Source organism: Dermacentor variabilis, chromosome 5 (genome assembly GCF_050947875.1).
Source record: "Dermacentor variabilis isolate Ectoservices chromosome 5, ASM5094787v1, whole genome shotgun sequence".
Lineage (NCBI taxonomy): Eukaryota > Metazoa > Arthropoda > Arachnida > Ixodida > Ixodidae > Dermacentor > Dermacentor variabilis.
The window spans coordinates 6,929,008-6,954,179 of record NC_134572.1 but is presented as its reverse complement, the minus strand read 5'-3'; the positions used below and the strand labels follow the sequence as shown (position 1 = coordinate 6,954,179).

The 25,172-nt window shown below is 50.7% G+C and overlaps 1 protein-coding gene across 1 annotated transcript; it reads right to left on the bottom strand.

Annotated features, from left to right (window-relative positions):
- Window positions 1-2,245: 2,245 nt before the first annotated feature.
- Window positions 2,246-9,771, bottom strand: LOC142582127 (gamma-secretase subunit Aph-1-like). Its single transcript, XM_075691524.1, has 3 exons — window positions 9,540-9,771; window positions 8,149-8,491; window positions 2,246-2,616 (listed from the first exon to the last, which is right to left on the bottom strand). The coding sequence occupies exons 1-3, from the start codon at window positions 9,769-9,771 to the stop codon at window positions 2,364-2,366; spliced, it is 828 nt and encodes a 275-aa protein (XP_075547639.1). The 3' UTR covers window positions 2,246-2,363.
- Between the last annotated feature and the right edge of the window lie 15,401 nt (window positions 9,772-25,172).

Genomic DNA, 25,172 nt, shown 5'->3' with positions numbered 1-25,172 from the left:
GGCCAGCAAATGTAATGATGGCCGTGGTTGTTCGCCCCATCATGCCAGCATAAAGGATTTCCACCCCAGGTGCCAACAGGTGGTCTAAAAGTTCGGTTGGTGTGTCGGGACCCGTGATGATTCTTTTGCAGGAATTATCGGGGGAGGCGATGTATGTTGAGATGGGGCAGCGATGCTGGCCAATTGTAAGCTATGTCATCTTGTTAAGGCTGGTCGCGATTCCTTCGCTTAACGTGCTGATGAGGGCGATGTTTTGGGCACGTTGAACACGTAGGTGAAGTTCGTCGACCTCTTGTTCCTTGAGGCTCGCCTAGATGAAGACGGCGCGAGTCAGAGTGGCGAGGCCACTCACCGAACGTGAGACCATTTCTCGGGCGAAGGACGACTTTAACATCATCAATGGGCAGAGGTGGGGGTCTCTGGGGTCGTTGTGGTACAGTTTAGTTCGAATGCTGCGTCTCTTGGCGGCGGGCTGCTGGGTCAGACTTAGCGTCGGCGCGGCGTCCCCGCCGGCCGCGAGCAGTGAACCATGATGCATCCGCCGGGTCTTCTGGATAGCTTTCTTTTGCTGGACCGTCGCCGTTGGTAGATTCCACCTTAATGGTCGTGTTCAATGGGTGTTCGCGGTGTTGGACAAGGTCGGCAGTCCCTGGATGCCGATCCTGACAACGCTTAGGCTTAGCTCGAGCACGGCCTGCACGGTGGATCGCAGACGCCGCAAGCATCCCTGCTGCATCGGTGGTGATCTTGACGTCGCCTTCAAAGGTCACAGGAAGCGCCCATTGTCGTGATCGGAATAGGGCGAGGAAGAGCGCGTGAGACACTGTAGCGTCTGCCGCTGACGCAAGAGCCCCAAACCTCACGTCCGCACACGGTGACAGCTCCGATTGGACTCCTGCTTATAGACATTTTATAGATTTCAGCCTACAAAAGTAGAACTGCTGTATACAGTACTATTTTTGTAGATTGAAGTCTATAGAATGTCTGTAGACAAATGTTTATAGATATTCTATAGGCGTTTTCTTATAGAAATTTTATAGATTTCAGTCTACAAAAGTAGAACTGCTCTATAGAGTTCTATTTCTGCATACTAAAGTCTATAAAATGTCTATAAGACTAAGTCATTAGGCTATCTATAGACATTCCATAGATTTCGTCTACAAAAGTAAAACTGTAGAGCCCTATACACTTTTGTCTATAGACTTTATGTAGACATCTGTCTACAAACGTGAATTTTCATTAATATATAGACAGTCTAGAGTGTATATAGACTCAGGCATATTATAGGCAAGTCTATAAAAATGTAAGGCCATAGGTCTACAGACTGTCTATAGACTAGTCTAAACAACTGTCTATATACAGTCTATAGACATTTCATAGACTTCAGTCTACAAGAGTAGAACTGTGTAAGCCTATACACTTTTTTCCATAGACATTCTGCAGGCGTTTGTCTGCAAACGGGAATTTTCATTAATCTATAGGTAGTCTATAGAAGCAGACTTTTTATGGACTAGTCTATAAAAAGTGTAAGGTCATAAGTCTGTGGGCTGTCTATAGACAGTCTATAGACTTCATAGACAAATGTTTCTGTACTGTCTATAGATATTCTATAAAAATTTGTAAGGGATGGGTCCATATCGTCACGACAATTTCTGACTGTACCAAGCAAAAACATCTTACTGTCTTAAGCTTAGCAGAATGCGTTGTTGGGCAAGTTGGTTCATTGTAATTGAAAACGTCTGTCTAAAAAGCGCAACCAACGTTTCCAATTACAATGAACCAACTTGCCCAACAACGCATTCTGCTAAAAAAAATTTGCGCCTGTCCTGTCTCCCTTCCTTGTGATTGTCTAAAAAGCGCAACCAACGTTTGCAGTGTCTTAAGCTTGTCGTATCCTAGAGGCCCAGTGGCTACAGATGACCAGCTCTTCTGCGTTTCCCGCGATTTCTGAGGGTTTACTTAAGCGGTAATTAGGGTGTGCCAGGCTAGGGGAAAAGACGCTACATTTCATCAAAAGATTGTTGAGCCGCACTACGGCCCTACCAAATAGAGAAAACTCCGAAGAATCCTCGAGGTCAGTAATTGGCCCTGACAAGACTGACTGCGTGCCTTCCACCATCACCACCACTTTCTTTTCGTACACTTCGACAAAGTGGGTCGCGCTTCAGCAATTGATATGGGAAGAATGATTGCGTAAGGTGCGAAGTGTACAGACGATTTTTGCTGTTTTTATTAACCGGCTAAACAACGAAGGCACATCGCCCCCAACGGAACGTCACAAAAGAAAAACACTCGGAAGTTAAGGGTCAAGGCGCTCAGCTACAAAAAAAAAAGGCACTCATCGTGCACGTCTCAGCAGTATCTCATTCGTTGGAGCCGCGCGTGAACACCGCCGCAAGATTTCCGGCGCTGCCTCCCGCCGCGTTGAACGCCATCGCCGCGGACACCACCAGGACTGCACTGAGGGCACCCAGGGAGACGGCGTAGTCGCCGGCGGGCGTGAGCAACGTGGCTGCCGACGCGGCCAAGTGGGCGGCCGGGGCGAAGGCGAGCACCGACCATCGGCGCGTGTCGAGCGCGTGGAAGGAGGCCAGGGCCCAGAAGACGTGCAGAACACTGAAAGAGCGCCCCGTGAATAAAATCTCGCACCGGACTACGTGGCCTTTTGTCCTCGAGGTTGAGACGCAGCTCCTTTCCTCCTGCTTCTGCAGGCGTCAGACAGCTGTAGACGTTCGTTTTTATTTTCTTGTGCAACCGCAAGGCTCATCATGTAAATGTAAGCCTGCTGCAAGATAGCTGACATTTTGTTTTCATTTAATTTAATCATGGTGTGAAGAACGGCAGCGGGCGAAATTTTAGACTATGAAGTAATGCTTGAGGGAAAACAAATTATCTGGGTCGTGAATAGTTGTCGCTAATAGCTGAACACTTATGGAATAGCAATGTCGTACACGATACCGTGAATAAATTTAGTCATCGCACAGGCCAAACGTGTGCCCGCTCGTGGCACCTGTGAGTGCGGATGAGTTCTTTGAGAGGGCGCCTAGAGTGACTTGCATTCACTCTTGGCTTAGAGAAGGCTTTCAGGTTGAACTATAGTTGGTACTGCTGTTAGATGACAGGCAGGGGCGACAAAAAAGGCATCAAGCTCCTTTTGATCAATTGCCTTTCATTTAGTCGCTTCATCAGCCATGTGTGCATGCGCCAAGGAAAATGATGATGGTGAGTTTGGTGTTTTGTGGCGCCAGGGCCAAGCACGGCCAAAGAGCGCCAGCCAGGGTAAATGACAGAAGAAAAAGTCACACACCCGCACAAGCACACCATGAACATCATGCCTCTGCTTCGAGGAAGTACATTTACTTTTGATGCAGAACAGTCGAAGATTCAGTGAGATACTCTTAAGCGCTTCGCGCAGACCAGTGCGGTTTTTTTTTCAAGTAGTAACAGCTGTCGCAGAGGCCAGCTAAAATGTAACGATTGTAAAGGTCAGCACTCTCTGGTAGGCTATATAGAACTGACACCGTATTTACATAACGTAGCGCCGCATCCCGAAGAAAGTGATGATACGGGTTTTCCTTGGCCTTCTCGGTGCCTTGCAAACTCAACCAACTCGCTGTTGTGAGTGGTGTGAGCCCAAATATATGCACGTCAGATTATTAGTGGCTGTTGTATACGAGGTACCATCTTACTGTGGAAAGTCGCACGTTGCATAAACTCGACAATCAATAAATAAAAAGTTCGTGAGCATAAATTTTAAATAAAAAAATTTTACAACTGAAACAAAATTCAAACAAACACCAGAAAGAAAAATAAAGCTGCATTTGCCTATGGAGCTGTTACACTTGTTGGTCTTTGCTTCGGCTTCAGAATAATAATTGTAAGGAGAATGAACACAATGAACATGTTGTTTTAAGCTAATAATTTAAAATCTTATATGTGTATCAGAGAGTCTGTTCAGTATGTCTGTTCTATGTGAGAGAGAGGTTGGTTTCCTTGGAGTGGTGGTAAGATTTTTGGTGTGTGCGAGGTCTGTTGTTGTCTGTCTTTTTCGTGGACGCCTATAGCAGTACTAATGTTATCTTATGTGTCTCTCCTCTGTGCAATTTGTGTGCGCTTAACGTGCCTCGTCCAAAATTCACACTTGGGGCGCGATTGGTGATCTTTGTTCGATACGAGTTTTGTTCGGTTGCTGCAACGTCACAAAGTGGCAGTACGCAAAATTTGTGAGAACGGGGTGGAGAGAGCAGCCAATTGGCAAGCGGTGAACTCCCCGGAAGTTTACTGCCCTCGTTTGTCGTCTGCTTGCAGACAGTATACTACAAAACGAAATGTTTCTCGTCTTCCAATGAATGAAATCTTTATCTAAAAAAAAACGATTTTTTTTCTTCTCAAGCTGAAACACGTTTTCAAATAGTAGTAGGTGTGACTACTACGATTTATAACTATTAGTTTCTCTGCGCCTTCCCTAGGTGGGGTCGCGCACAGCGAGAAGAAAAAAGAAACGACGGGAACAGGGGTGCACTTTTCAAGAGGCAGCAACAACATTCTAGTGGCTCACTGGCACTGATGATAGGGTCAATTTCGCTGTACAACCAACGCAGTATTTGTTTCGAGAAACGAAAGCGACGCCAGAATTCGCTTTCTACCATTTCTTCAAATGCGTTTCGCACCGCCACCCGCTCTCCTTCCCCCTCAAGCAACGCCAGCGCAACAAGTAAATTCTCAAAGCAAGCGTTAATTTCTCGAATTTAACTATGGATTGGATCCGAACGTGCCATTGTGCAGCCGCAGCCGCCGGTTGGATCCAATCCAATCCACCAGACGCGCCATGCGAAGCCGGTCTCGTAACGAGCGTATGATCACTCCAAACTTCCAACTCCCGTCGGGTTCGGCGCCTAGCAGACGACGTGCACGGTTGCACGATGATTGACAGGAGCGTGTCATCATTTTGATGTCGCCAAAAACGTGGCCGCGCCCCGCGGCTGGCGACGTCGGCGTAGAGTAGGCCAATCGCGCGCGCCTAACAACGATCTCCGATCGCACCCTATAGGTATGTGCTAGCTGCTGTCTTGCTGAGCAGACAACATGGGCCGTCGGGTATGTGGCTGAATACACAGCTGGCTGCTCTCTGTCCTGGTAGACAACGTGGGTCGCCGAGTATGTGCCCGAACAGACAACTTTGGCACTGCACACGTGATAATGGTTAGCGCACATTCCCATGGCTAATCTCCCAGAATGGATGTGCCAAGGTGACACAAGGGGTGTGAAACTTCCAATGTGTTCAAGCGACAGCACCCCATCCACAGCATGTATACACCTCCGCGTCGAGCGTGGCCGCTTAGTGGTGAGCCACTGCAAAGAAGCCATGGGATACTATAGGGATACTACCGAGTTTCAACTAGGGTGCAGCGATTACAACAACAACCATGTGTCATAGTATCATTTGACATTGTGGTTGGCCGCGAGAGCGTCACTTCGTGTGTCTGCGGGGGCAGTATGGTGAGTCGCTACAGTCCTTTAATCACAATCGCATCAACGTCGTAATGGGCTCTGCCGGAATTATTCGGGTAGTTGGTACAATTTACAGTGGAGGGTCAGGGAAGAGTGATAACTGCAGTTGTGGCTTGGCGCCCCGCGTTGAGCCATATAGTACCAGGAATCGCGGCCCTAGCAATCGGCTCAGCAAGAGGGCCAGCCAATTACGTGCTATGCTTTAAAATTAAATATGGGTTTTACGTGCCAAAACCATGATCTGATTATGAGGCGCGCCGTAGGGAGGCATTCCGGAAATTTCGACCACCTGGTTCTTTATCGTGTACCTAAATCTAAATACACGGGTGTTTTCGCATTTCGCCCCCATCAAAATGCACCGTGATTCGATCCCGCGACCTCGTGCGTAGCAGCCCAGTACCATAGCCAATAAGCAACCACGGCGGTTTAAGTCTCATGCTTGTGAGTGGTGTATGAGTTTGTAACTGGGCTTTAGTTTCAGATCTGCAGCCCGGGAGTATATACTGTCGCCTTACATCATTTTGTTCAAACCTTGTGCTGACGACTTTATCGACAGAATCGTGCCAAGAGAGACACGAAAAATTGTTTTGCTTTTTCCTTTGTATATTATGTATTACGTAGATATGTTGTTTCAGTTTGTGAGATGGTTGCTTTATGAAACCTCAACTTCGCTTATTGTGATATCTTCGCACCGTTAGTCTTCATCGTCTATCGGATACGACCGCCATCTAAGTTACTGCGAGTAAGCTTACATTAAGCCACATTAAGAGTGGGTTTGTTACGTAATTTTAATGCATTACTAAATTGCAACAGTTGCGTATAATTCTTGGTAATCCGGTAATCGTCATATGATCAAATAACGTGATTAAATTCTTTTAGACACTCTAATGATTCGTTTGTGTGAAGACTGTAAACAGTAGCACAGCGGCAACTAGAACTCACATTTGCTTCAGTAAGGTTCGTACACGAGGCCACAAGGACATCGCAAGTCTTTTCAGTTGCAAGCAAGATATCCGTGTATTACCTATCGTTCAAAGCCCAGTTAAGCCCTTATTCATTTATACAATAACGTTCGTGATTTCTGTGCGAGATCTTTTGCCTTCCTTCCATTAAAAAAAAAGAAACCTGTGTTTCAGTTCCAGTTTTCCGATGAAATTCGCGGGGCGGCATGATGTCGGCTGTCTGTACGTTCTGCATTGTTGCCTTCATGTCTCCTTCCCTCTATAGTGGCCAATATTCAGGATACTGGTGGTCTACTTGGTATGATCCTAGCAGCTCGCCATGAAAACGCGAAGCACCGCAGAATATGACTATGTCGTCATAACGGCCACACCAAAGTGAGGATGCAAAAAATATATATATATATATAGCGTCACGTCACACAAAGAAAAAAAGTCGCAGTATCGCCCGAAAGGCGAAGCACTGATTGCGATAGCAAATTATATATAGCTATACGAAGTAAGGAGTAAGGGTAGTAGTGTTATCAGCCATATAATCTTGTAACCATTCGCTTACTAACTAAATTAGCTATGATATAATGTGCAAGCACGACTAAACCAGGACGTAGAAAGAAACAGACACACAGAGACAGCGCTGTCCCTGTGTGTCTGTTTCTTTCTACGTTCTGGTTCAGTCGCACTTACACATTCTATCATGAATTCAAACCAACTAGCCCGACAACGTGTTATAATCAGGAAGGAACAGCGCCAACTAAGACGATCACAAGTGGGGAGAACGACACAGGACAAGCGCTTGTCCTGTGTCGTTCTCCCCACTTGCGTTCGTCTTTGTTCGCGCTGTTCCTTCCTAATTCAAGTATGCACCAGCTAGCCCAAATGAATGTTGTCCTGAAACGTTTTCTAAATAAATTAATAAGCCCGGTGTCACGCGCGCACAGGTAAACATGAACACATCTCACTCGATAAGCGCGGAAATTCGCTGTCAAAATGCTGGAATAAGGAATCGCGGCAAGCGGCAGCGGTCGAATTGACCTTCGTGCATCTCTCGCTTTAACGCGAACGAAACGTCGAAATCACAGCGCATACGAAGCTAGTTGCACTACGCGCACTCTGCAAACATCGCAGATCGCTTTGAATATGAGGCCCGCTCGGGCGCGCACTTTGCCCACGTCGCAGATCGCTTTCAAGATACGGCACCCACACGGCCGCGCCGTATGTAGCAGCCGCCGAGGAACGCTCTTTCCCTCCCTCGCCTCACCTCCGTGCCTCGCGCGCGACGCGAGACTTTAGGCCCGCCTTCCTCGCTCGCACACGCGAGAAGCCGCGTTCACCGACTCACCCTCGCACACTTTCCCTTGTGCATACAGCGTACAGCGCGCGGCGGCGATTTTATCGCCCTTGGACTTTATACAGAACGTCACGGCGACGGCGACGTCGCCGCAGGAATGCGTCTGGAGTGTCGATATAATTGCTATCGCAATGAAAAATAAAGTTGCGTCACGCAGCGCTGTATAGTGTGCATGCAAAGTACGTTCTTGTATCCTCGTGTTAGCGCGCTGATGGCATTATTCATGAGAAATTAATCCCTGGATAGAAAATTGTGGTGCGTTGAGCGTTTTTCTTACCTCATACGACGAATGTTAAATTCGTAAAAACGCTGCCGGGTGTTGTCGCATACCTGAAGGTAGCTGCGGTGATTGCCGCCACGTCCAACCTTCGCGGCGTACTTCCGTGCAGTCCAGCCGTGCCGGGACCCAGGGCGTCGGCAAGCTGCCCGAGCAGCGAGAAGAGCGCGCTCATGGCTCCGAAGGCGAGGCCGGCCGCGTAGGCGAACGACAGACGGGAGCGCATGCGCGCTACCTCGTCGGCGCCCGTCAGTGCGACCGCGTTCAGCACGCGCTCGGCCTTGCGCAGCACGCGGAAGAAGAGCAGCCGGAAGCCCTCCTGCGGGGAACAGCAGCGCTTCACAGAGCTCGCAGGAGCGGAAGTATGCGTCAAACGTTGACGGAAGGTCACCCACGCTTAGTTCAACCGCCATAGAAGAGAGAGGATAGAAAGTGGCAATGTTTTGATAGCAGATGCCAGCATATGTCAGAGTAGCGTTGCAGATGAGAAGAACGACCTGCTCTTGTTCGGTCGTCCACACTAGGCAATAGAAAAAAAAAGTATTAAGCGGTTTGACATTGCTTGTTATTGACACATCTTGTCGACATTTTGCATTTGAATTGCACGTGTTTGCTCACCCGGGTACTTGAAGTGTTTGAAATATTGGCTTGATTTGTCAGACTCTGGAAATACAAAGTGCACTCCCTCACGAAGTTGTGCTATCGAAGACGCAGTAGGTGGTTTCACATTCTATTAATTATGGTGGTGGTGAGTTTATTCCAGCGACGTAATAGAGCTTTCTTTCCATTGTTTAAACTTACCCATTGGCTGTACTCTTCTTGAGGTAAACAACTCTTTCCTGTACATGCTCATTAAAGTAAAGAGAAGTGCAAATACATAATTGTTCTCTGTTCATAGTCTCAAGGAGGAGCTTTTGTGTTCGCAAGCCGATCTGGATATATAATACGATTTAGCCCGGGCACTTCGTCTGATGAGTACACGATTTGACATTTATAACACCTACGTATTTCTTGCCCTATATTTATAATGCTGCGAACGACTTTTTCTCTGCGGCTTAACAACAAAAAATAATTATTGTTGTGGTTTAACGCATTGCAACTACACTGTGGGTGGATAGTGCACCGGTAGTTAGAATGGGTTTATTTTGTTCAGCGCCAAAGAAAATCTGCATGCTAGATGAATCAGAGCCAGCACTTGTCCAGTTCTCACTTCGTTATTACCCCACTTTTTCTTGCGCTTTGAAAAATACCGTACGCCCCAATATCATAATTGAAGGATCCGGGATCGGGCACCTCTAGTACTTTTGCGTGCCACTAAAACCCAATAGCACGAATAAACTTTTGCATTATTCTCGCACCCAGACAGTTGCGCAGCGGCCACGGTTCGATCACAGAAGGTCGCAGCCACTGAATCACCGTGTCGGATTAAGAAAAGATAGCAGGCGGGGGCGTGCCTGTGAGAGGACGGCGATGGCAACTCCTGGCGTGGTGTAATGGCGCAGGGGCAGAAGGGCGAGCCAGGTGAGCGAGGCGAGCAGCAGCGAGAGCAGCCAGAAAAAGGAACCTGTCACGAACACAATCACGCGGCTCGGCTGTCCAGCCACGGTGAGCACAAACATGGACAGTGTCGGTCCGAAGCCCAGTAGCGAGCAGCCGGTGAATTCCAGCAGGGTCATTGCGTCGGCCGAACTCGCTTGCTTGCTTGCTTCCTACATCATGGCGCGAACCCACTAGGGGGGATTGGCCAAGAAGTCGACGGTTGTGGGGCGGAGGGAGAAAGCTTGAGGGAAGAAGTATGTATGTCAGGGGTCAGTTGAAATTGTACGATGCATTTAACTAGACAAACTAATGTTAGAGACATTTTTTTTTGTTAGAGGAAAACGTGCGCTTTCTTATTGTGGTTGGTCTTCTCCTTCTACATCACTCCCGTTGACGCATACCAAGGCCATGAAACGTGCGACAGCATGGAACGGAAAGAAGTTGCTTGAATAAAAGCAAGGCGAAAAAGCTGTTAATATCGAAAAGATTGTGCAGTTGAGCGATCCGACTTTCGAAACAACTAAAGTTGAAAAAATAGAGCTTGAAAGAAGCAGTTATGCCAATTGTAGTAGATTGACGCAGATGGTTTGCAAGATCACCGTTGGTTCAGTAATTATGTTTGCGAGAGATTTAATTCAGGCTGAAAGAACATTTCGTAATAAGGAAGGACGGTCACGGCGCTCAATAGAAACGCCACGCGGCAGCCCTCCTGGACATTTATGTAAGTACGCTCAAAACGAGGGAAGTTTTTGACTGTCGATATAATAATCTTGGACAAACGCAAGAAGCACAGAATTATTTACAGACGTTATCTCATTACCGAATACGTACAGTGAACACCACTGCGCGCGGTCGCAACGATGGAGTCTCCCGAACCGGCTCCTTGCGTGAGAGGTAGGCAAACGCTGAGAGTAAACTATAAATATGTAAAATATGTTCTTATAGTGGGCTGTCTGTATAGCCAAATGGAGCATAACAGAATGAAGCCTCAATGCAGCGATCGCACGAGCTGGCAGGGACCGACTGCGCGTCTGCATGCATGTCTGCGCACAATGTTCCGCTTTCGCTGTGAGCGCGTTTTCGCACCGTGCCGTGAGCTTTAGGCCGCAGCCGATGAGCATTGGCAATACACTAGCAACCATTGTTGCATGGACGCTATCACAACTGTTCAAAAATAATTTCGTTATAGAGACTTTGATGCCTACGGCGACTGTGATGTGCCGTCGCGACGATTCAATCTTTCTTTGTCTTCTAAATTCTTGGAGATATCAATATTATTTCTCAAGTTGCGTCGCACTTTATGTTTATCGGTTTTCTCAGCGTGCGATTTCCCTCTGCTTCATTTTCGTAATCCAGTCTATTAATTCATAACACAAACATGTCCATATTGACACGTGTACTTATCTTTATCGGGCGGCCGCGTTTCGCGGCCTGACAGATGTTGTCGCACGATGCGGGACGCGCCTGCATGTGTTCGAAGTTTCTGGAAAGTTATCGATGCTTCTATCCGCTGTCTGTTGTCGCCGAACCTTGTGTTATCTGATTTCATCGCGTGACGCGAATGGTGTAGAACTCTGTGGAAGGCACGCGGGTCCCAACGATTAGTCTGGAACATTCGACGACTGCTCTATAAAAGCCGACGCGCTTGACCCGCTGATCAGATTTTCAACAATCGCCGACCGTGTTCGCCGCTATCGTTGTGCTGTAAGTGCAGCCTGTTTTGTGGGCACAGGTTCGGCCAATAAAAGTTAGTTTTGTCGTTCACAGTATTGCTACTGAGTTATTCAACGTCACCTACACGTGACATATGGTGGAGGTGCTTTACGTTCATGTACCGGACGCCCCCGACAAGCCGTAATCCAAGCCCGGACGGCAAAAACAACACCAGCGCCGTCCCGGAACATCGAGCAAGCCGCCGGCTACAGCAGCTGCCCCCGGAACACGGAATTCTACCAGAGACGACCAAGAAGATCGTCAGAGAAGTTCGTCCAGAGATGGCCAAGAAGACAGCCCCAATGGCAGCCGGAGCAGCCCCAATAGTTCTGCAGCAGCCCAGGGAGCCACCGACGTTCCACGGTTCCACATTTGAGGACCCGGAAAGCTGGCTGGAGACGTATGAGAGGGTCGCTACGTTTAACAGTTTGGACAGCGACGACAAGCTGCGGCATGTCTATTTCTCATTGGAAGACGCCGCCAGGACATGGTTCGAGAATCGAGAAGCCACTTTAACGACGTGAGACCTCTTCCGAAGCGGCTTCTTGCAAACGTTTACAAGCGTCGTGCGAAAAGAGCGAGCCCAAGCACTACTAGAAACCAGAGTGCAGCTGCCAAACGATCGCGATCTTCACGGAGGAGATGGCCCGTCTTTTCCGGCACGCCGACCCGGAAATGTCGGAGGAGAAAAAAGTCCGCTTCCCGATGCGGGGTGTCAAGCAAGAACTTTTCGCCGGACTCATTTGTAACCCGCCAAAGACCGTAGCTGAGTTTTCAGCAGAGGCATCGACGATCGAGAAAACTCTGGAGATGCGCACCCGGCACTATAACCGCGAGGGGTTCACGCCGCGGTACGCCATCCAAGGATTGGGTTCCGACGACCTGCAAGAGACCATCAGGGTCATTGTGCGCGAAGAACTGCGCAAGGTCCTGCCTTCGTCGCAGCCTCAAGTGGCCTCGATCGCCGACATTGTGAAAGATGTGGTTCAGCGATCGCTTAGAGTTCCTGAGGTGCAACCTCAGTTACTGCCGCCCCAGCCAGGAGCGATGACCTACGCCGCCGTCGCACGCCGTCAAGGCCCCCCCTTTGGGCCAGGGCTCTGTAACGCCGCAATTCCGTCGTCAGCCGGCGCCAGCACGCCCGCCCGTCGCCCAGCTCACCTACGCGAGGAAGACGGACATTTGGCGAGTCCCCGACCACCGCCCGCTCTGCTATAACTGCGGAGAAGCCGGCCATGTGTATCGCCGATGCCCATACCGCGACTTAGGACTGAGAGGGTTCACCGTCAACGCGCCGCGTCCACAGCTTGGAGAGCGCCCACGTGACATCGCCGACTACCTCGCCGCTACTCAATGGAGCTCTCGACGACCGTCGCGTTCTCCATCACCAGGCCGCTACCTGTCGCCGCAGCGCCTCTCGACGACCGTCGCGTTCTCCATCACCAGGCCGCTACCTGTCGCCGCAGCGCCGACCATACACTGGCCCAGCCCGGGGCCGGTCATGGAGCCCATATCCGGAAAACTAAAGGCAGCAACCGGTGGAGGTGCGGTTGCTGTTCGTCGAACTGACGAAGATCCTCCGCCGCCGACGAAGACGACGAAGAAACCATTTCGACGACCTAATGACGACACGCCGCCGTCCCTACGAAGTCAGGAAGCCAAGACTACACCGACGAAAGACGACTTGACGACGTGACGTACCAGCTTCAGTTCAACCAGACGCAGCCGTGATTCGACGCCAAGACCCAACTGCAATGCCAGACAAAGAACCACCGACCTCGACGTTCTTCTCGACGGCCACGCAGTCACTGCCTTAGTCGACAGAGGAGCCGATTACTCCGTAATGAGTGGACACATCGCCGCCCAGTTGAAGAAGGTTAAGACTGCATGGGAGGGCCCCCAAATTCGGACCGCTGGAGGACACCTCATGACGCCGACTGGAATCTGCACGGCAAGAATTACCATTCATGACCGGACTTACCCTGCCACCTTCGTTATCCTCCAACAGTGTTCACGAGACGTCATATTTGGCATGGACTTCCTGAACCAACACGGCGCAATCATCGACCTGAAGTCGAAATCGTTAACACTTTCGCAAGATCAAGTGATACCATCAGAGAGCTTTCGCGGTCACCGCGCCTTGAGTGTGCTCGACGATCAAGTGAGCATCCCACCGCGCTCCAGCATTGTTATTTCCGTCGGCACCGGAACACCCGCTGACGTGGAGGGCATCATCGAGGGCGACAAGCATCTACTACTCGACCGTGAAATTTGCGTCGCAAGAGGGATCGCTCGACTCCACGGAGGGAAAGCAGATGTGATGCTAACCAACTTCAGCCAAGAGTTCGAGCACATCAGCAAGGGCACGACAATCGCGTACATCGAGGAAATTCTGGAAACGAGCAATGCCTTTGTCCTCCCAGATTCTGCCGCATCTACCCCGCCGACCATAGTCCCCGAAACAGACTTCGACGTAAATCCAAGTCTCCCCATGAGCAAGCAGCAGCAGCTCAGAAGTCTTCTCCGTCGATACAAAGACTGCTTTTCGACATCATCGAGGATTCCACAAACACCAGTTGCAAAGCATCGCATCATAACCGAAGAGTGCGCTCGACCACTCCGCCAGAGCCCTTACCGAGTTTCAACGCGAGAACGTGAAGCTATTAGGCAACAAGTCGACGAAATGCTGCGCGACGACATCAGCCGTCGAAAAGCCCGTGGGCATCTCCTGTTGTCCTGGTGAAGAAAAAGGACGGAACCCTACGTTTCTGCGTCGATTATCGTCGACTGAACAAGATCACGAAGAAGGACGTATACCCCCTGCCGCGGATAGACGACGCATTGGATCGGCTCTGCAGCGCTAAATACTTCTCGTCGATGTGTATGCGTGTTTTGTTTTGTTTCCAAGTTGTTCTTGAGCCGCTGTGTCTATCTTAGTGTTGATGCTTCTAATGATGTTAATGTTGAACATGAATCCTGAACTTTGTGTTGCTTTTTTGTTGTTACCGACCATTGTATATGTAACGACTGCTCCCCCCCCCCCCTTATGTAATGCCCTAAGCCAAGGGCCTTTAAGGGTAAATAAATGATGATAAATGATGATGATGACCTCAAGTCTGGCTACTGGCAAATAGAAGTCGACCAGAGAGATCGCGAAAAGACCGCCTTCATCACGCCAGACAGCCTCTACGAATTCAAGGTCATGCCATTCGGACTGTGCTCGGCGCCTGCAACGTTTCAGCGCGTCATGGACACGGTGTTAGCAGGATTGAAGTGGCGGACGTGTCTTGTTTACTTGGATGACGTCGTTGTCCTCGCCGAAAATTTCGACGACCACCTTAGGCGGCTTGCGGCAGTATTAGAGGCCATCAAATCATCAGGGCTCACTCTGAAGCCGGAAAAGTGCTGCTTCGCGTACGACGAGCTTCTGTTCCTAGGCCACATCGTGAGCAAATCCGGAGTAGGTCCCGACCCGCAGAAAACAGCTGCCATCGCAAAGTTCCTGCAGCCCACCGACAAGAAGGCAGTGCGTAGATTTCTTGGCATGTGTGCATACCACAGGCGATTTGTCAAGGACTTTTCACGCATCGCTGAGCCGCTGACACAGCTAACTAAATGTGACGTCGAGTTCAAGTGGGAAACGCCGCAGGCCGACGCATTTCAAGAACTCAAACGACGCATGCAGTCCGCCCGTACTGGCGCACTTCGACGAGCACGCCGATACCGAAATACACACTGACGCCAGTAGTTTAGGCCTCGGTGCCGTCCTAGTCCAGAGAAAAGATGGACATGAACACGTGATAGCTTACGCTAGCCGATCGTTGTGAAAAGCGGAAGGCAATTATTCTACAACCGAAAAGGAATGCCTCACCATCGTTTGGGCCACAGCGAAATTTCGCCCTTACCTATATGGCAGGCCATTCAAAGTGGTCAGCGATCATCACGCGTTGTGTTGGCTAGCTAACTTAAAAGACCCTTCAAAACGACTGGCACGGTGGAGCCTCAGGCTACAAGAATACGACATCACTGTAACATACAAGTCCGCACGAAAACACTCAGATGCCGATTGCCTATCTTTGCCCCCCCTAACCCGCCGCCGCAAGGTGACGAGGATGACGACGCCTTCCTTGGAATAATAAGCGCGGAAGACTTCGCCGAACAGCAACGAGGAGACCCGGAGCTAAAAGCCCTAGTCGAGTATTTGGAAGGGCAGACCGACGTTGTCCCTAGGGCATTTAAGCGTGAATTATCTTCGTTCACGCTTCAAAACAACCTACTCGTGAAGAACTTCTCACCAGTCCGCGCCAACTACCTTCTTGTTGTTCCGTCGGCGCTGCGTCCAGATGTACTGCACGCACTACATGATGATCCGACCGCTGGGCACCTCGGTTTCTCCCGGACGCTATCGAGGATACAAGAAAGGTATTACTGGCCGCGCCTAACCGACGATGTCGCCCGTTACGTCAAGACATGCCGCAACTGTCAGCGACGCAAGACACCACCGACAAGGCCAGCCGGATTACTACAGCCGATCAAGCCTCCTTACCGACCTTTTCAGCAGATCGGGATGGACTTGTTGGGACCGTTTCCGACATCAGCTTCTGGAAATAAGTGGATTGTCGTGGCGACGTACTATCTCACCCGCTTCGCTGAAATTAAAGCTATACCGAAAGGCAGCGCAGCCGAAGTGGCGAAATTTTTCGTCGAGAACATCCTGCTGCAATATGGTGCTCCAGAAGCCCTCATCACCGACAGAGGAACGGCTTTTACAGCAGAGCTCACCCAACCCGTTCTGCAATACAGCCAGACAAGCCACAGGAGGACAACTGCCTACCACCCGCAGACAAATGGTCTCAGGGAGCGCCTCAAGAAGACCCTCGCCGACATGCTAGCAATGTACGTCGACGTCGAGCACAAGACGTGGGACGCGGTCCTGCCGTACGTAACCTTTGCTTACAACACGGAGGTGCAAGAAACAACACAGATCACGCCGTTTAAGCTGGTTTACGGCAGGAACCCGTCGACGACGCACGACGCCATGCTGCCGCACGTAACTGACGAAGAGAATGTTGACGTCGCTAGCTATCTCCAGCGCGCCGAAGAAGCCCGACAGCTCGCCCGCCTACGGATCGAGAACCAGCAGCGTACCGACAGCCGACGCTTCGTCGAGTACCAGCCCGGTGACCGTGTTTGGGTTTGGACACCGATACGCCGACGAGGACTCAGTGAGAAACTACTTCGACGCTATTTCGGACCCTACAAGGTCATTCGACGTATTGGCGCACGGGACTATGAGGTCGTGCCAGACGGCATTTCGCATTCACAGCGGCGCCGCGCACTATCTGAAGTGGTCCACGTCGTGCGTCTTAAACCCTTTTTCGGACGCTGACGAACTTTCCTTATGTTGTTTTCTTTTCTACGAGTACTTCATTATTACTTTCGTTTGCGGCATCGGTCGATGCTTTTTTAAGAGGGGGGTATTGACACGTGTACTTATCTTTATCGGGCGGCCGCGTTTCGCTGCCTGACAGGTGTTGTCGCACGACGCGGGACGCGCCTGCATGTGTCCGAAGTTTCTGGAAAGTTATCGATGCTTCTATCCGCTGTCTGTTGTCGCCGAACCTTGTGTTATCTGATTTCATCGCGTGACGCGAATGGTGTAGAACTCTGTGGAAGGCACGCGGGTCCCAACGATTAGTCTGGAACATTCGACGACTGCTCTATAAAAGCCGACGCGCTTGACCCGCTGATCAGATTTTCGACGATCGCCGACCGTGTTCGCCGCTATCGTTGTGCTATAAGTGTAGCCTGTTTTGTGGGCACAGGTTCGCCCAATAAAAGTTAGTTTTGTCGTTCACAGTATTGCTACTGTGTTATTCAACGTCACCACCACGTGACAATATGCCGTACCTTTTTTTAAATGTGAATCTTACCTCTCCCTTTCAGTTCCAGTGAAATTGGAAGTATCTAGCATCGACAAGTTCATAGGCCAAACCGTCATAACATTAGCCGGGCAGCGGGCGCGGGCGAGCGTCTCAGTGCGCATTTTCTGCTACTAACCCACATCGCAGTCCCGACGCCGTAGCAGAAATCTTCGAGTCTGGGGTTGCTGGGTGCCCGAGTTGTAGCCGATGGCTGTCTGCCGGTTCTAAGCTTCGCGAGCCAAGCTTCACGCAGCTCCTTGTCCTGCGTCTGCGTGTGAATAAGGCTGACACCGGGCTCCGTTGCGTACGTCCGGTACTTCGGCACCGAGCAGTAGCCTACCATGCTGCACGCCTCCAAAGGCAGCCACTACCTGTTATAGTACTTTCAAATGTTGTCAAGCAGACACCAAAAGTGGTAAAGCCTTACCACTTAATCAGAACCGCAGCGCAGCTGGGACATTAAACATTCGTTTTCAGCTCGCTTTGACGCTTCCGAAGCAGCCGACGCGGCCGCTCCGCGTGATCCCTCATGCCACGTCACGCCGATGGTGGCGCTAGCTTTTCCAGTGATGGAGCTCGCCCCCAAAAGCCACCGCCGAAACACGTCATGTATGAGGCGGGCAATGCAGCCAGGCTCCCCTCTCGCGCTTCTCTTTGAGGGCGCCTAGATACCACGTCCCTATGCCCTATGGACACGCTGCGCCATCTAGCGAAGCCATTACGAAGTCCGCGCATGGCCTCCTAGATGTGTGGTGCGCCAGTAAGTGCCAATACGGATAATTGTTTTGTTGGAAAGCATCTGGATACTACGTTTGATGAATATCTGTGATACAGGTTCAATTCCTTCAATTCAATTGAACAGCGGCGCGAACTGCGTTATATACCGACGGCATACGTACGTACGTACGTACATACATACATACATACATACATACATACATACATACATACATACATACATACATACATACATACATACATACATGGTCGATCCGTTATGAAATTAATGCGCATGATTTTATTATGGCGCGACTATCTATGGTAGCGCGGTAAAACCAGTCGGGAAATGTGGCGAGGGTTCTGCCCTGCCGACGCAGCCGGTCGCCAGTTTACTCCGAGCAGTGCGAGCGGATAACATGGCGCGGTGGAGCGTTCGCTTGAACAGTTATACGCTATCAAGTTTTGCGTGAAGCTTAGAAAGAATGCAACCAAAGCATTCCAGATGCTTCAAGAGGCCTTCAAGGACGACTGCATTTCAAGGTCACAGTTAGGGAGGTGGCACAAGGTGTTCAAGGAGGGCCGGGAGTAGGCCGCCCACGAACTCCGTTCTGGATGCCCAACAACGACCAGAACCGACGAAAACGTGGATCGTGTGCGCGAAATTTTGCATTCCGACCGTCGATTGAGCATCCAGAAAAGTCCTGACACCGTACACATGTCCACGTTTGCGGTACATGGGACAGTGACCGATAATCTGCAAACGCGCAAGGTCTGCATGAAGCCTGTGCCGAAAGTGTTGACGGAAGATCAGAAAGAACTTCGAGTTTTGCGCTGTTAAGAATTGTTCGATATGATTCAAAAGGACCCGGACTTCCTTAACTCTGTCGTAACCGGAAACGAGTCCTGGATTTTCGAGTACGACCCAGAATGAAAAACGCAGAGCTGCGAGTGGCACACAAAATCATCCCGCCGCCCCAAGAAAGTGCGAATGAGCAAGTCTCGCATCAAAACGATGCTCATTGTTTTCTTTGACACCCTAGGAATCGTTCATCTTGTGTTTGTACCGCAGGGAGAAACTGTCAACTCAGTATTTGACCTGGAGGTGCTCAAGAGATCGAAACGCCGGGTCGCGCGCGTGAGGGCTGACATCAAAGACATGGTTAAGCTCCCCCATGACAATGCCTCCAGCCACACGTCCTTAATCGTTACCAACTTCCTGTCCAGGAGCAACACCCCGGTGTGCCACGATCCCCCTTACAGTCGCGACTTGGCTCCACGCGACTTTCTTTTTGTTTCCGCGACTGAAGAGAGCACTGAAAGGAAAGCATTGAGAAACCGTGGAAAAGATCCAAAAGCATGTTACAGCGTTCCTGAAAGACATTCCCGTCGAGGACTTTCAAGGTGCCTTCCAGGCGTAGCAGACACGTCTCCGCAAGCGTATTGATGCAGGGGGAGAGTATTTTGAAAACTATTAACCATTTGTACAGGTCTGGTCAATAAAAATATTTTTCTCAGGATGTGCGCATTACTTTCATAATGGACCCTCTACATACATACATACATACATACATACATACATACATACATACATACATACATACATACATACATACATACATACATACATACATACACACACACATACATACATACAAACATACATCCATACATACATACATACATACATACATATTGTCACGAAACGACAAATGAAGATGCACCCGGCGTCGGCGAGACAAACAGCTGTACAAGATGGCGTACACAAAACTCAATCCGGCGTCCTCAGCCCCTACTACTTCTTCTTCAGCGCCCACCTCTTGCCGAGCGCGCGTGCCAGTCCTTCTTTCTCAGCGCTGGCGCGTTACACCTAGCGGCATTATTCCCTCGCCAAAAGAAAAGCATCGACCCCGATGCTTACTAAGCTATGATGCTTACTAAATGAAAGTGGAAGTGTGGAAGTCGTATGACATCGGGTTGGCGAACGGCTTAAAGCGCGAAATACGGTTTCAGGCGAATAACATGCACTATCTCCGAGTGGTGCTGTCGACGCCGAGGCGACGCGGCACCGTCGGGAATGACCTCATGGTTCACTTCACTAACGCGGCGTATCACTTTGTAGGGTCCAAAGTATCTACTAAGCAGCTTCTCAGATAAGCCCTGGCAACGGATTGGAGTCCACACCCAGACTTGGTCAACTGGCTGGTACTCAACTTGCCGATGTCGAAGGTTGTAGCGTCGTGCGTCTGTACTCTGCTCCTTCGTGATGTGTATGCGCGCGAGTTGACGAGCTTCCTCAGCGTGTTGAGTAAGTTGCTCGGCGTCGGAAGTAAGTGATGCGTCGGTGTCGCGCGGGAGCATTGCGTCTAGCGTGGTCTGGACCTCGCGCCCGTAGACAAGACGGAACGGTGTGAATTGTGTTGTTTCCTGAATGGCGGTGTTGTACGCGAATGTAACGTATGACAGGACTTGATCCCATGTTTTATGCTGGACGTCTACATACGTAGACAGCATGTCAGCAATGGTCTTGTTTAGACGTTCCGTCAGTCCATTGGTCTGCGGATGATAGGCAGTGGTCTTGCGATACTGCGTGCAGCTCAACTCGGATATGTCCTCTATCACTTAGGCTGTAAAGGCAGTTCCTCTGTCGGTGATCACGTATGATGGGGCACCATGTCTGAGGACTTTCTCATCGATGAAGAACTGGGCAACTTCGTAGGCCGTGGCACGTTGTACAGCTTTCGTCTCGGCGTAGCGTGTTAGATAGTCTGTGGCGACTATAATCCACTTGTTTCCGCTGGCTGACAAGGGAAAGGGTCCCAGAAGATCCATGCCGATTTGATCAAACGGCGCGCTAAGTGGTGCGATGGGTTGGAGTAACCCCCCGGGTTTCAAAGACGGCGATTTCCTGCGTTGACACTCACGGCAGCTTTGCACGTAACGCTTCACCGTGGTAGAAAGTCTGGGCCAGTAGTACGTCTGGCGTACTCTTGCAAGAGCACGTGAAAATCCCAAGTGTCCAGACGTGGGTTCATCATGCCAGGCTAGCAGGATGTCATCACGGAGGGCGGCAGGTACGACTAATAGATACTCTTTGTCGCTGGCACTCGAGTTTTTCTTGTAGAGGACACCCTTTCGGAGGCAGAAGGTCGATAGATTGCGAGAAATGTGTCGTGGAATTGTAACATTCTTGCCTTCAAGGTGATCGATGAGAGGTCGTATTTCGGCGTCCTCGCGCTGCCATGTGATCAGGTCAGATGCGGTGAGGGCCCAAGGAATGCGCCGTCTTCGTCCATGTCCTTATCAAAAGTTTTGACGGGAGAGCGCGACAACGTGTCCGCATCTTAGTGTTTGCGGCCCGATTTGTAGACGATGGTAACATCGAATTCCTGCAGACGGAGTCTCCATCGAGCAAGTCGTCCGGAGGGGTCTCGTAAGTTGGCTAACCAACACAAGGAATGGTGGTCTGCCACCACCTTGAAAGGGCGACCGTAGAGATAAGGCCGAAATTTCATGATGGCCCACACAACCGCTAGACACTCTTTCTCGGAGTAGCTGATTTCGGCGCGTGAAAGGGTGCGACTGGCGTAGGCGATGACTCGCTCGACGCCTTCCTGGTGTCGAACGAGTACAGCGCCAAGACCGATGTTGCTTGCGTCGGTATGTACCTCGTTGTCAGCGTCCTCGTCAAAGTGAGCGAGGACGGGTGATTCCTGCAGGCGCTGCCGTAACTCGGTGAAAGCTGCGTCCTGCTCATCCGTCCAAACGAAGAGTGTATCTTCTCGCGTGAGGCGCATGAGTGGTTCGGCGATCCAAGAGAAGTTAGCGACGAAGCGACGATAGTACGCACACAGACCGAGAAAGCGGCGTACTGCTTTCTTGTCACGAGTAGTCGGAAAAGCAGCAACAGCAGATGTTTTGTCTGGGTCAGGCTGGACGCCATCGGCGTTCACGACATGTCCGAGAAACTTCAACTCTTCGTAACCGAAGTGACACTTTTCTGGCTTTAGTGTGAGATTAGCGGAGCGGAGCGCCTCAAGTGCCGGCTCTAAACGCTCCAGATGTTCTTCGAAGGTCGCCGCAAACACGACGACGTCATCTAAGTATGCTAAACAACTGTGCCACTTCAGACCCGTCAGAACAGTGTCCATCATTCTCTGGAATGTGGCCGGTGCAGAACACAGGCCGAATGGAAGTACTCTAAATCCATACAGTCCATCCGGAATAACAAAGGCAGTTTTTTCGCGATTTCGTTCGTCAATTTCGATTTGCCAATATCCACTCTTCAAATCTATCGATGAAAAATATCTGGTTCGCCGCAGTCGATCTGACGAATCATCGATCCGCGGAAGCGGATAAACGATTTTTTTTGTGACGTTATTCAACTTTCTATAGTCAACACAGAACCGAAGTGTTCCGTCTTTCTTTTTGACAAGGACCACCGGCGACGACCAAGGGCTTCGGGATGGCTGTATGACGTCATCGTCAAGCATTTCTTTCACTTGTGCATTAATCACGTTGCGCTCTTTCGCCGATACGCGATAAGGCAGTTGTCGTATGGGACGAGAATCATCATACGTGATTATTCAGTGTCTCGTGATGGGCGTTTTGCGTACCTTAGAAGAAGATGCGAAGCACTCCTTGAACCAGAGTAGCAATTCGCGCAGCGCTTTTTGCTTTTCCTCCGAAAGGTCTGAATTGATGTCGATATTGCTGAGTGTCTGAGCTGGGTTGTCCTTTGTCATAGAGGCAAAGCATTCAGCAACGTCTGCTATGGGCTCAGCAAAAGCGATAGTAGTACGACGAAACAGGTGCCGATGTTCCTGGCTGAAGTTCGTCACGAGGAAGGAGCGCAGAATGTCCACCTCGAAGCATAATGAGAGTGCGGGCTGCACATACACCATGAGTCAGCATAATGGAGGAGTTGCCCTCTGCAACAGCTTCGCCGTCGAGCAGATCGTCGCATACGACCGTTACCAGGACACTTGCGCGTGGTGGTAAAGTTACACTGTCGGCGTAAACCCAAAGCGCGTTACGTCGGCAGTTGTCGTGGATGTTCGCTGCTCTCTCTGTCGAAAAAGTCACTGTGCGCTGCCGGAGGTCTATAATGGCACCATACTCTCGCAGAAAGTTGACGCCCAAGATGAGGTCCCGAGCAATCGCTGAGTATAAGGCAGCTGGCTGGAAACGTACACCCACGAATTTGTACTCTGACCGTGCACATGCCCAATGGTGTTACGATATGCCCGCCAGCAGTACGAACTTGCGTTCCAGACCAAGGCGTGATAACTTTTCTGAGTTCCGTCGCTAGTTTTCAGCACAAGATTGAGTAGTCGGCACCCGTGTCCAATAACGCACTAACGTGGCGGCCATCGAGCACAACAGGTATGTCTAGCGAGAGTCTGTCGCTGAGTTCGGCTGCTGCCGTCGTTGAATCGTTCTGAATAGACCGTGCTCGCGTCGATGGGAGGTCTTCGGAAGGGCGATAATCAGCGGCCTCAGCCCCAAAGGTCGTTGTTCTTAGTTTTCCCGACGAGGGCTTTGCGATCGTCCCTGCGCTGCCATTGAAGGGCTTCTAGGAGCTGTCTATAATGGCACCATACTCTCGCAGAAAGTTGACGCCCAAGATGAGGTCCCGAGCAATCGCTGAGTATAAGGCAGCTGGCTGGAAACGTACACCCACGAATTTGTACTCTGACCGTGCACATGCCCAATGGTGTTACGATATGCCCGCCAGCAGTACGAACTTGCGTTCCAGACCAAGGCGTGATAACTTTTCTCAGTTCCGTCGCTAGTTTTCAGCACAAGATTGAGTAGTCGGCACCCGTGTCCAATAACGCACTAACGTGGCGGCCATCGAGCACAACAGGTATGTCTAGCGAGAGTCTGTCGCTGAGTTCGGCTGCTGCCGTCGTTGAATCGTTCTGAATAGACCGTGCTCGCGTCGATGGGAGGTCTTCGGAAGGGCGATAATCAGCGGCCTCAGCCCCAAAGGTCGTTGTTCTTAGTTTTCCCGACGAGGGCTTTGCGATCGTCCCTGCGCTGCCATTGAAGGGCTTCTAGGAGCTGGGGAACATCGCCTGGGGGACGGCGAGCGCGACTGCCGCCGCGGGAACAGTGGCATACCCTGCTGGTTCAGGTACTCTTCCATCGCCTGAGGCCTTTCGCCATATCTGTGCCTTGGTGAATCCGCGGCAAAACCTTGCAGTCCGAGGCGGCGGTAGGGGCACTCGCGGTATACGTGACCGGCTTCTCCACAGTGATAACACAGAGGCCTTCTGTCCGCGGTACGCCAGACGTCAGATTTCCTTTCGAGCGGGCGCCGATCCTCCATACGTTGGATCGGTTGCACTGATGGGAGCGGCGGGACGTATGACGCAGCGTAAGACGTGGCGGGGATGAAATGGGTTGGAGCGCGGACAGGTACTCGCCCCAATACTTCCGCATATGACGGCCGCTGCAACTGTGTTGTCACAGGTGGCGCATTGCTGCTTGGAACGGGACCTTGGATCGCTTGCTGCGCTTTACTTCTAACGAGGGCAGAAATGGAACCCAGCGTGGGCTGAGGTGGGCAGCTGAGCCGTTGAAGCTCATCACGCACTACCGAGCGGATAACGTCTCGGAGAACGTCCAGGTTCCCAAAGACAACCGCGTCCGTCAGTGAAGCAGCATTCGCGTGCCTGTCATACGTAGCGGAGCACTGGTCCGAAGGTGAAGTAGCGTTCATTTGCCTTTCATAGAAAGCTGAGCGCTGGTGCCGCATCTTTTCCATCGTCGTGGCTTCGTTTAAGAATTCACCCACGGTCTTCGGCGGGCTTCGAACCAGGCCAGCAAATAGCTGCTATTTAACTCCCCGCATTCAATGGCGCAGCTTCTTTTCCTCTGACATGGTAGGGTCCACCCGACGGAAGAGGCGCGTCATATCCTCTACGTACGACGTCACGCTTTCATTCGGCAGATGAATGCGGGATTGGAGAGCCCGTTCGGCTCGTTCGCGGCGATCAGCATTGGTGTATGTCTCCAGCAAGGCACGGTGGAACTCGAGCCACGATTTGAGGTGCCCTTCTCGGTTCTCGCGCCAAGTGCGAGCACCGTCCTCCAAACTGAAGTAGACATTTCTCAACTTCGCCGCGTCACTCCATTCGTTCATCTCGGCAACGCGCTCAAATTGGGTTAGCCAGTCT